Below are 12,726 nucleotides of genomic sequence, written 5' to 3' on the forward strand. Positions count from 1 at the left end.
CCCATTGCAGCTCAGCTGTGACACTCGGTGAGGACGAGGATTACAACGATGTTTCGTCTCAGCACACTTAAGGGACACGACCACATAAATGAAAAATAAAAAACACCTTGGAAGTTGAGGCCAGAATGGACAGCGTTTCTAACGCCGTGGCCAAAACCCGTGTGTCAGAAAATAACAACAGAATACTGCATGGGAGCAACACACACCAGTTTTTCCTCCCGGCAGCGCTGGCACTAGTTGACGTGTTTGTGTCTGTCTGTGTGTGTGTGTGTGTGTAGGTGACGGTGCATCTCACCCCGAAGTTGGAGGCATTGAAGCGGTCGCAGGCCGAGACACTGGTGGTGGCTGTGGGATGGGCGTAGAAGGCGTTGATGTTGGCCAGTAGGGTACTCATCACCGCAGGAATGCCGGACAACATGTACTTTGAGGACAAACATGCAAAATGTCTGAAGAGAGAAAAAACAGAGAGAAGGGAATGGAGGGAGAGACAGATGGATGAAGATATTTTACAGTATTTGTGTTACTTTCTTTGATTTGTGAAATTGAACCAATGAGATGGTAGGGATTTTGTGACTTGTAACATTATTTTGTGACATTATTTCTACTAACATAATTGTCCCTGTCATGACGGCCACCGGCACGCGCCTAGAAATGAAGCAGATGGATCCAGATAACCTGGACCTCTGCACACATGAAGCAGATGGATCCAGATAACCTGGACCTCTGCACACATGAAGCAGATGGATCCAGATAACCTGGACCCCTGCGTACATGAAGCAGATGGATCCAGATAACCTGGACCCCTGCGTACATGAAGCAGATGGATCCAGATAACCTGGACCCCTGCGTACATGAAGCAGATGGATCCAGATAACCTGGACCCCTGCGTACATGACGCAGATGGATCCAGATAACCTGGACCCCTGCGTACATGAAGCAGATGGATCCAGATAACCTGGACCCCTGCGTACATGAAGCAGATGGATCCAGATAACCTGGACCCCTGCGTACATGAAGAAGATGGATCCAGATAACCTGGACCCCTGCATACATGAAGCAGATGGATCCAGATAACCTGCACTCCTGCATACAACAAGCTGGTCGCGTCCAAGGACAGATGACACAAAGAAGCAGTGAACTTGGCACTTCTTGCAGGCCTGGTCAGTAACAAACGCGGCTGTGTGACGTTGCGGATTGATAATGACGTAACCCCAACTGGAGACAGTCATTTGACAGTCAACACCGGGGTTCCTATGCCGTTTGGATAATTATGGTTCTCAGCATCTTTTGTTGAGCGACACGCATCCCCGTGTTCTTCTCTGCAGTCATGACTCCAGCTGGCCCCGTTTGAACACCTTCAACTGTACATTCCAGTTCTCCTCCTAACATCAGGGGTCAGTGGATAAAATATCTATCTATCCATGACCTGACTAACTAACTAACTAACTAACTAGTCATGAATTGTTGACAATGTGTGATCACTGCCAGTTATTTTAACCAACAGGTTAACCATACAGTCCATCCATACTATTCATACAGTTAGAAACTGCATCTTACACACACACACACACACACACACACACACACACATACACACACAAACCATGTGGCAGCTACACACACAAAAACACACACAAACATACACAAACCATGTGGTCACTACACACACACACACAAACCATGTGGCCACTACACACACATTTACACACACACAAACCATGTGGCCACTACACACATACACACCCTAAGACCCACACTTGCTAAGACACACACTCACGCTAAGACCCACACACACATATTGTCAGACTCACGTCATTGCCTGGTAAATGGACTCGATGCCATAGCGCATGGCGAACTCGTCCACGATGTCCTGCTGAACCTCATCAAAGTAGACCTTCCACGCATCGTCTCCATAAGCAACAGGCACCTTGACGAGGCCCTGACCAATCACGTCCGTCGAGTAGTGGAAGATGTTCTGGGAGAGAGGGGGAGATTATTATTATTGCTATAACATATTGTTCATTTATTTTTTGGCAACAGCGACAACAGCCAAGCCAAGCCAACAAAGAAATTAAATTGAATGAAGAGAGAGAATGGAGAGAGAATGAAGAGAGAGAATGAAGAGAGAGAATGGACAGAGGAAGAGAAAGAGGAGAACGAAAAAGAGGGAGAATAATTTTTTGGTGTTCCTTTCTTTTGTAAATTCAGTTTGGACTGTGCGTAAAACCTTTTTGTGTGTAGACCCGTCTGTGTGTAGACCCGTCTGTGTGTAGACCTGTCTTACCTCATGCAGACTGGTGTACTGGGCGTGGTACGGAGCTACTCGCTCCTCCCCTTCAATCTCCACACTGATCTGTAGCCTGATGGCCCCTGAGACGGCAGACTTATCTGTCCTTTTCTCTGGTGGGAGACAGACATACAGACGGTCAGAGACAGATGGACAGACACTGTCAGATACAGACATACAGACGGTCAGAGACAGATGGACAGAAACTGTCAGATACAGACATACAGACGGTCAGAGACAGATGGACAGACACTGTCAGATACAGACATACAGACGGTCAGAGACAGATGGACAGACACTGTCAGATACAGACATACAGACGGTCAGAGACAGATGGACAGACACTGTCAGATACAGACATACAGACGGTCAGAGACAGATGGACAGACACTGTCAGATACAGACATACAGACGGTCAGAGACAGATGGACAGACACTGTCAGATACAGACATACAGACGGTCAGAGACAGATGGACAGACACTGTCAGATACAGACATACAGACGGTCAGAGACAGATGGACAGACACTGTTAGATACAGACATACAGACGGTCAGAGACAGATGGAAAGACACTGTCAGATACAGACATACAGACAGTCAGAAACAGAAGGACAGAAAAACTGATATATATTGAGATCTCAATAGGCAATAAATTGAAGTGTCGAGTTTAAACCTTGATTCCACCACTCGTGCATGGCTGGGAGTCGTCCTGGATGGTGCATATTGGCCAGCATTCTCTCATTTATACAAAACAACTGTGACAAATGATTACATTTACGCTGCCCTTCGCAAGGACATCCCCCCACATCCTGTAACACCACCTTGGAGGTCCAGAAACTGGTCTCAACGGAGAGATCGTGTCCATCACCACCACTTCGGTTGGACGTTTAACTTGAAGAAAGCTCTACGCCACACGCCAACGCAGGGCCTGGTAAAGCAGCATTCACCGATTACACGTCCTTTTTCACAAACCTCATCACACATCATTGTAGATCTAAACATAATAAAGCAGCTCTATTGTGATTCCAGCTGCAATAGCTAGCGCTACGAATTAACACATTTTTTGATAGGGCTTTAATTATTGATTTCCCGGCCATGCTTATGCAAAGTGTTGCAATTAAAGCAATAACCTAGCAAGCCCCTTTTGTCAAAACAAGGAATCTGATTGGGTGGACGTGTCGCGAAGGGTCACTGATTTACACTGTCTTTCCACTCCTGTGCTAAACAAGGCCTGGTCTTAGAGGCTACACTTGTGGATCCAGATAAAACACAGGTACACAGAGGAGAGGCAAATTGACATGCACATTCAAATAAATCAATGCCTGACAGACCCCTAAATTAGTTCTATGATTGGTTTGGAGCCCATCGACAATCTCTCAAACGTTCGTTACCAGCTCCCTCCCTCCATTTTCCCCCAAGAGCCAGTCAGGGAGACAGAAAAAGAGAAGGATAGACACCTGGACCCTCGCTTTGTATTCCATCATCACACATGCAGTTGAACTAAACACAGTGAAACTCATTACTTTTATCCACCACAGAACAGACAAGGACTCCCCCTCAAAAAAAACTATTATCCCTAATGCCAATGAAAGGTTACATTGTCTGAGCAACAGAAAGCATCAAAGAGCCCTAAGCGGCCGCGGGCCTCGCAGACATTCTCTACATGATGTGGTTGAGAAGACTGACCTGGTTGGAGTGGTTAGACAGAGTGCTATAATAAAGACAGGGATTTTATCCTGCTGCCTCTAATGGCATCCAGCAACCATTGGTGTCATACTGAGATAATCGTTTGAGGTGTGCTCTTTGAATACCAATGAGGGACACACACACACACATTCATTCAAACACACACACACACACACACAGGTGCGCGCGTGCGCCCGGTGGCGCTGTGTTAGAGCCCTACCCAGGTTGTACCAGACGTCCATCTCTCCGCTGAGCGTGCGGACCTCGATGATGCTCTGACCCAGGAAGTCGTCCGACTCCCTCTTCAGACGCTGCTTCACCCGGGACTTAATGTCGTCGTCCTCGTCCCAGACGCGCAGCTTGATCCGGTCCGACGTGTTGTGGCTCTCACTGAGGAGCATGGAGGGAACAGGGAAGGGGACAGTGGCAGCTGAACCTTTGTTAAGCACACAGTGACAGACGACAGCTCCCTTTTCTCAGACAGAGTAAGATGTCACGGTTCCGGGTCAGAGAGGCGGTGTTTGCCGAGTTGTACGTCATTTGAACTTTTATATTTAACTGAAAATGTTGCAGGGTTAGAGACCACGGTTTCGGGTCATTGTTTAGAGATCAGGGTCAGACAGAAGCCTTACAAGTGGAACTTCTCCTCCCAGACAGGGTTGAGGTTTCCGTAGATGGTCTTGGTCCTCTTCTTGGTCTTGCCCACCTGGATGGTAACATAGGGATCACTGGAGCCGGTCCTGTCTTTGGCCTGGAGACCCTGGGCACTGATAACTAACACACACACACACACAAGGTGGTTTCAGAAGAGTATAATGGAATGAAAAGGGATGTAAAAATAGAGTAATAATGCTCATACAATAGTTACAATAATAACATATCTTTTGTCTTGGTCTGGGTATATACATTTAGATGTCTGAAAAATGGGATCGATCTGTAATGAAATGATGCTCAGCACTGCCGTAAACAGACTAGTGAACAGGTATTGTCCGTCTCAAGGCCATGCAAGTTGACGTGGAATTTAACTGGTAGAGACGGGACCGGAACGACCTCACCGAATCTGACATATCTTTAGAGGACTCCATATGCAACAGGGACTCCGGTAAATTGACCTGCTTGGAAGGTACCGAACAGAGCCTTTCGCCACGTTGTTCCTCAGGCAAACAGGCCAACAACGCCAGCTTATTCACAGCAACCACATGGGAAAGGTTAGGGTTAACTATCTTACGCGGGGAGAGAACAGAATAATTTTTCACTTTGCAGTGCAGAGATAAAAATCTGCAACCTATTGCACACGGGCCCAAGCCTGTGCTTACAAAGCATGTAGAAGTCTGTCATTTTTATCATAGGTACTCTTCAACTGTGAGTGACGGAATCTAAAACAAAAATCCAGAAAATCACATTGTATGATTTTTAAGTAATTAATTTGCATTTTATTGCGTGACATAAGTATTTGATACATCAGAAAAGCAGAACTTAATATTTGGTACAGAAACCTGTTTACAATTACAGAGATCATATGTTTCCTGTAGTTTTTGACCGGGTGTGCACACACTGCAGCAGGGATTTTGGCCCACTCCTCCATACAGACCTTCTCCAGATCCTTCAGGTTTCGGGGCTGTCGCTGGGCAATACGGACTTTCAGCTCCCTCCAAAGATTTTCTATTGGCTAGGCCACTCCATGACCTTGAGATGCTTCTTACGGAGCCACTCCTTAGTTGCCTTGGCTGTGTGTTTTGGGTCGTTGTCATGCTGGAAGACACAGCCACGACCCATCTTCAATGCTCTTACTGAGGGAAGGAGGTTGTTGGCCAAGATCTCGCGATACATAGCCCCATCCATACGGTGCAGTCGTCCTGTCCCCTTTGCAGAAAAGCATCCCCAAAGAATTACGTTTCCACCTCCATGCTTCACGGTTGGGATGGTGTTCTTGGGGTTGTACTCATCCTTCTTCTTCCTCCAAACACGGCGAGTGGAGTTTAGACAAAAAAGCTCTATTTTTGTCGCATCAGACCACATGACCTTCTCCCATTCCTACTCCAGATGGTCATTGGCAAACCTCAGACGGGCCTGGACATGTGCTGGCTTGAGCATGGGGACCTTGCGTGCTGCAGGATTTTAATCCATGACGACGTAGTGCGTTACTAATGGTTTTCTTTGAGACAGTGGTCCCAGCTCTCTTCAGGTCATTGACCAGGTCCTGCCATGTAGTTCTAGGCTGATCCCTCACCTTCCTCATGATCATTCATGCCCCACGAGGTGAGATCTTGCATGGAGCCCCAGACCGAGGGAGATTGACCTTCATCTTGAACTTCTTCCATTTTCTAATAATTGAGCCAACGGTTGTTGCCTTCTCACCAAGCTGCTTGCCTATTGTCTTGTAGCCCATCCCAGCCTTGTGGAGGTCTACAATTTTATCCCTATGTCCTTACACAGCTCTCTGGTCTTGGCCATTGTGGAGAGGTTGGAGTCTGTTTGATTCAGTGTGTGGACAAGTGTCATTTATACAGGTAATAAGTTCAAACAGGTGCACTTAATACAGTTAATGAGTGGCTTCTTAAAGAAAAACTAACAGGTCTGTGAGAGCCGGAATTCTTACTGGTTGGTAGGTGATCAAATACTTACACTCACCTAAAGGATTATTAGGAACACCATACCAATACTGTGTTTGACCCCCATTCGCCTTCAGAACTGCCTTAATTCTATGTGGCATTGATTCAACAAGGTGCTGAAAGCATTCTTCAGAAATGTTGGCCCATATTGATAGGATAGCATCTTGCAATTGATGGAGATTTGTGGGATGCACATCCAGGGCACAAAGCTCCCGTTCCACCACATCCCAAAGATGCTCTATTGGGTTGAGATCTGGTGACTGTGGGGGCCATTTCAGTACAGTGAACTCATTGTCATGTTCAAGAAACCAATTTGAAATGATTCAAGCTTTGTGACATGGTGCATTATCCTGCTGGAAGTAGCCATCAGAGGATGGGTACAAGGTGGTCATAAAGGGATGGACATGGTCAGAAACAATGCTCAGGTAGGCTGTGGCATTTGAACCATGCCCAATTGGCACTAAGGGGCCTAAAGTGTGTCAAGAAAACATCCCCCACACCATTACACCACCACCACCAGCAGCCTGCACAGTGGTTACAAGGCATGATGGATCCACATTCTCATTCTGTTTATGCCAAATTCTGACTCTACCATCTGAATGTCTCAACAGAAATCGAGACTCATCGGACCAGGCAACATTCTTCCAGTCTTCAACTGTCCAATTTTGGTGAGCTCGTGCAAATTGTAGCCTCTTTTTCCTTTTTGTAGTGGAGATGAGTGGTACCCGGTGGGGTCTTATGCTGTTGTAACCCATCCGCCTCAAGGTTGTGCGTGTTGTGGCTTCACAAATGCTTTGCTGCATACCTCGGTTGTAACGAGTGGTTATTTCAGTTAAAGTTGCTCTTCTATCAGCTTGAATCAATCGGCCCATTCTCCTCTGACCTCTAGCATCAACAAGGCATTGTCGCCCACAGGACTGCCTCATACTCAATGTTTTTCCCTTTTCACACCATTCTTTGTCAACCCTAGAAATGGTTGTGCTTGAAAATCCCAGTAACTGAGCAGATTATGAAATACTCAGACCGGCCCGTCTGGCACCAACAACTATGCCACGCTCAAAATTGCTTAAATCACCTTTCTTTCCCATTCTGACATTCAGTTTGGAGTTCAGGAGATTGTCTTGACCAGGACCACACCCCTAAATGCATTGAAGCAACTGCCATGTGATTGGTTGATTAGATAATTGCATTAATGAGAAATTGAACAGGTGTTCCTAATAATCCTTTAGGTGAGTCTATGTCATGCAATAAAAAGCAAATTAACTAAATCATAAAATGTGATTTTCTTGATTTTTTTTTTGGTTCTGTCTCTCACAGTTGAAGTGTACCTATGATAAAATGACAGGCCTCTACATCCTTTGTAAGTAGGAAAACCTGCAAAATCGGCAGTGTATCAAATACTTGTTCTCCCCACTGTTTGTGGGCCTTTAAATGTTTGTCTGGATGGCCCAAGGCTTGGTTCCTTCAGTCGCTCACAGACCAAGTCAACATAAAATTATTCCAATAAAAAATATTTTTTTATCGCACCAGAGTGGTTTCTGGCTGTAATGGAGATCCCTGGTCCGCGCTTACTACAGTATCACAAAATGGGTCCCCTGTCCCAAAAAGTTGAGAAACAGCAGGATGGATTGCAAGGTTGCTTTTATTGTACTTTGATAGTGTGACTCACTGTCTTGAAGTTAATTTCGTCACCGTACATATGACATCAGGATTTTCGGGCCTGCTCACGGAGAGCTAGGGAGACATCGACTCGGCTTCGTTGCCCACGGTGTCCTCCTGTTGCCACTCGTAATCAACACAGTTTCTTCAAGGTTTAATTGAAGGGCAGAGTTCAATGTACAGGGCAGCTGTATAGTCTATATTATTTTTGTTATACTCTCATTTAAAATGTAGATTGTTATTGCTTTGTATCGCTCATGCATATTATTACTCTGTAATGTCCTAGGAAGAGTAGCTGCTGCTTTAAGCCGTAGCTAATGGGGATCATATAAAAATCGTAAAATCCTATCACAGCTTTGATTTAGCATTGAATTTGTTTCCTGCCTCAGTTGGCTTTACCTAAGCAGGCCATTCCAGTCATGTGGCAATATCACTGTGACAAATTGAATGACACTAAACCTATCCAGCCCTTACATTCAAGCCATGCGATTCCTATATGGCGAATAGTTGCTGTAATAAACTGTTAAATACTTGTTTGTTGTTATGGCAGTGGTGAGATGTGCTGTCATTATGCTGCTTTGAATGGATAGAAATGGGTCGCACTGACACCCGGCGGGACATTTACATAAGGTGAGAGCTGGTCACTTTGACACCAGCAATCGTACCGGTAAAGTGCGATTATCGTTACCAAGGAAACGCTGCTGTCATGCCGGTGTGACGCGAGGCGTTTCCGTGGTAACCCCAGGGCCCAGCGGGGCTGCAGGTGGTGCTGGGGGTGTGTGTGTGTGTGTGTGGGGGGGCGCACCGACAGAGAGAGTAACGCACACGTGTGCGCTGTTAGGATAAACCGGGTCTTGAGCTCCCGGACTCTGAGTCCTCATTAGGTCTAGTGTCCTATCTGGACCTTCTACTGGGACATTTAACCAACAGTATGACGTCCCTTCTGAACCTGTTTCGTTTTGGGTCTTCAGTTACCAGTCAATCGATCAAGTGTTTAATTGCTTTGTCGTTCAAAGGCATACCGGTAATGGAAATCTTGGCGGACCACTTGGAGGTTCCATCCAACACGCTCTGTTTGACGGTCTTCATCTGCTGGGCGTGGAGCAGCTTGGAAACCCCAAACACAGCCCTAATCTCCTCGAAGATCTCTGGCTTGTTCCTCTCCCTGATCTTCATCCGGTCCTTCATAGCGGTGATGATGTGCTGTGTCCGGTCCTCCGATCCTGTCTTAGAACTCTTCTCAGCTGCCCCTGGACACAGTGAAGGAGGACATTAGGGAGAGGGAGGTAGGGAGAAGGAGGTAGGGAGAGAGAGGTAGGGAGAGGTAGGGAGAAGGAGGTAGGGAGAGGTAGGGAGAGGGAGGTAGGGAGAAGGAGGTAGGGAGAGGTAGGGAGAGGGAGGTAGGGAGAAGTAGAGAGAGGTAGGGAGAAGGAGGTAGGGAGGTAGGGAGAGGTAGGGAGAGGGAGGTAGGGAGAGGGAGGTAGGGAGAGGTAGGGAGAGGGAGGTAGGGAGAGGTAGGGAGAAGGAGGTAGGGAGGTAGGGAGAGGTAGGGAGAGGGAGGTAGGGAGAGGTAGGGAGAGGGAGGTAGGGAGAGGTAGGGAGAGGTAGGGAGAAGGAGGTAGGGAGGTAGGGAAAGGTAGGGAGAGGGAGGTAGGGAGAGGTAGGGAGAAGGAGGTAGGGAGAGGGAGGTAGGGAGAGGTAGGGAGAGGTAAGGAGAAGGAGGTAGGGGGAAGAGAGTTATACAAGGAAAAAGACTGAATAACAAAACTCTCGTCCTGACATTTTTCCTCCCATCCACCCCCAAACCTCCCCCTTTGCCCCTCTAACTTACTCTGCAGACAGTCGGCGTTGAGCAGCTCCTGGCACTTTTCGTGAACCTTGACCCCACACTCGGCACACCTCATGCCCTGCCGGGCGATGCCCCACAACAGGCCCTCGCACTCGTAGCAGTAGGTGGGCGTGGTGGCGGTCCACACCTCGAAGGCGTGGGGAGTGGTGCAGGAGATGGGGTAGATCAGAGCCTGGAGGGTCTTCCTGTACACATGGTTCTTCTGTGATGGAGACGTGGACAGAGACAGAAAGGAGGGAAAGATAAGATGATGAAGAGGAAGAAGAAGACGTGTGAGTTTTTTTGTCAGGTGGCTACAGGGATTAGTGGGCGGTGAATCGGTGTATGCCGAGGTGTAATCGCCCAGGGAGACCCAACACTGTGGTTGGATGAGGTAAACACTGGAATATTACAAAAGACATGAGTCACCGTCAACAATGAGGAGACAAGAGGAGAGGATAGAATAGGAGGACAGGAGGGGAATATTCTCACAGATGTGACAGTGATGAAGGAGAAGCACTGCGCCACGGAGCACCCGAGAAGAGATACCGAGGAAAAGGACCGGGAGACGGCTATTTATAACCCCGCCCCTTACACAGGACAGCGCCTCCCAGGGGACGGCCAAGAAAAGGTTATGTTGACAATCATGAGTCAACTGTGTGTGTGTCTGTGTGTGTGTGTGTGTGTGGCTGTGGCTTCTCACCAGCTCCTGGTCCTTAAGGGAAGTTTTCGTTGCCATAGAGAGTCCAGACTTCCTGGCCTGCAACATGGACTGAGAGAGAGAGATATTTCATAATTAGCCAACACACCTGTGGGTTAGGACACTGAGATGTGACACATCCCTGTGAGTGTGGGGTAAAGGTGTGGGCTAAAGGTGTGGGGTAAATTTGCAGAGTAAAGTTGTGGGGGCTAAAGGTGTGGGGGCTAAAGGTGTGGGAGATAAAGGTGTTGGGGATAAAGGTGTGGGGGCTAAAGGTGTGGGGGATAAAGGTGTGGGGTAAAGGTAAGGGGTCAAGGTGTGGGGTAAAGGTAAGGGGTCAAGGTGGGGGGTAAAGGTGGGGGGGTAAAAGTTGGTGGTAAATGTGCGAGGTAAAGTTGCGGCGTAAAGATGTAGGGTAAAGGTTTGGAGTAAAGATGTGGGATAAATGTGTGGGGTATAGGGTTTACAGAAACAGTGTCAAACAGGAAACCCAATTGTAGCAGCATGATGATGACTGTCGGACAGTGTGTACACATTGGCCTGTTCTCAGTTAGCATTAAATGAAGTAGGTGGAGGAACACTGTAAGCAATACATCCTAAAGGGTTCTACTCTGAAAACATTAAAGTGTTTTAGAAGAACTTACAGGGGAAGTCATAGGGGTTTAATGTAAAAAAACCAAAAACTTTAACTTGGAACAAGTTGTTTGTTTGGTAGAGCACAGACCATCCGCATGCTATTGAGTTCTATCATCATGTCAGGTTGTGATTTTTTCCTTTGTGATTTAGACTGTTATGTTGTCTGAATATCATCATCATGTCAGGTTGTGATTTTTCCTTTGTGATTTAGACTGTTATGTTGTCTGCATATCATCATCATGTCAGCAGTCCTCAGCACTCAGATGCTCTGATTTGTCTGTCTGGTTCTCTCTCCTCCACAGTGACCTGACTGAAAATCTAACCAACATGCTGAGCTTGTCTGACTGACTGTTATCTGGCCTGTCGCTCTCTGTCTATCTGAAACTCATTCTGTGTCTCTCTGTCTGACTGACTGTTATCTGGCCTGTCTTTCTCTCTGTCGATCTGAAACTAATTCTCTCTCTCTCTCTCTCTAATACACATTCTGCCTTTCTGTCTTCCAGTCAGTCTGAAAGTTATACTGTCTGTCTGTATGCCTGTCTATCTGTCTGTCTGTCTGCCTGCATGCCTGCCTGTCTTTCTACATGTCTATCTGTCATGTGTGTCTGAATTGCCTGTCAGACATTCTAATCTATGGCTACAACACTGAGGAGAAAAACAGGACAAACCAACAAAGACGCCACTTTGCAATCCCACAATTTGTCTATGAAGATATATTTATGGGTGCATGTTAAGATATGACAAAATAATGAAGTTTAAATACATTTTGTATAGACTATGTGTGACATACATTGGTAAATTCTCCAGAAAGTTTATGTTAAACACATTGTGACATACATTTGTAAACACAGTACAAGTTAAACATATTGAATATAATATACAGAATAAGAAAACCAATTTGCATGCATTTAACACATATTGTATTTTTCACATATTTTTGCCACATGAGAATGACTAAGCGTAGCCTCTTTGTGGCATCACTGTTTGGGGAAGTGAAACTGTAAAGAGTAAATCACGGTCCACAAATTATGTCTGACACTGGGGGCCCATTTTGACAAGGGCTGCACGATTAGGATAACATATTAAATGTAGATTATTTTTGCCAGATATTGCAATTGCGCTTATGATTTGTGATACTCAAACACGGTGTGAACAGCGTAGATAATCTCAATTCATAATAGAAACCGGAGCCTACATAACGCTAATAAACTGAATAAAAAAACTAGTTAAAGCGAATTGCTTTTAACACTCCCGATTTGAAGGTACAGCCCGTGTCAGTACATTGAAGTATATACTCATTTAATGCAATGGCGTTT

At 46.3% G+C, this 12,726-nt stretch overlaps 1 protein-coding gene across 1 annotated transcript in view; it reads right to left on the minus strand.

Annotated features, from left to right (window-relative positions):
* Nucleotides 1-12,726, minus strand: part of LOC105014530 (protein unc-13 homolog B) — a 160,375-nt gene that overhangs the window by 37,135 nt on the left and 110,514 nt on the right. The window contains exons 15-22 of the mRNA XM_034296332.1: nucleotides 10,778-10,846; nucleotides 10,078-10,297; nucleotides 9,269-9,496; nucleotides 4,608-4,749; nucleotides 4,196-4,365; nucleotides 2,285-2,400; nucleotides 1,812-1,975; nucleotides 296-446 (exon numbers count right to left, since the gene is read on the minus strand). Coding sequence (XP_034152223.1) covers nucleotides 296-446; nucleotides 1,812-1,975; nucleotides 2,285-2,400; nucleotides 4,196-4,365; nucleotides 4,608-4,749; nucleotides 9,269-9,496; nucleotides 10,078-10,297; nucleotides 10,778-10,846 — 1,260 coding nt within the window. The remainder of the gene's footprint in view (nucleotides 1-295; nucleotides 447-1,811; nucleotides 1,976-2,284; nucleotides 2,401-4,195; nucleotides 4,366-4,607; nucleotides 4,750-9,268; nucleotides 9,497-10,077; nucleotides 10,298-10,777; nucleotides 10,847-12,726) is intronic.

Source organism: Esox lucius, chromosome 13 (genome assembly GCF_011004845.1).
Source record: "Esox lucius isolate fEsoLuc1 chromosome 13, fEsoLuc1.pri, whole genome shotgun sequence".
Taxonomy (NCBI): Eukaryota; Metazoa; Chordata; class Actinopteri; order Esociformes; family Esocidae; genus Esox; species Esox lucius.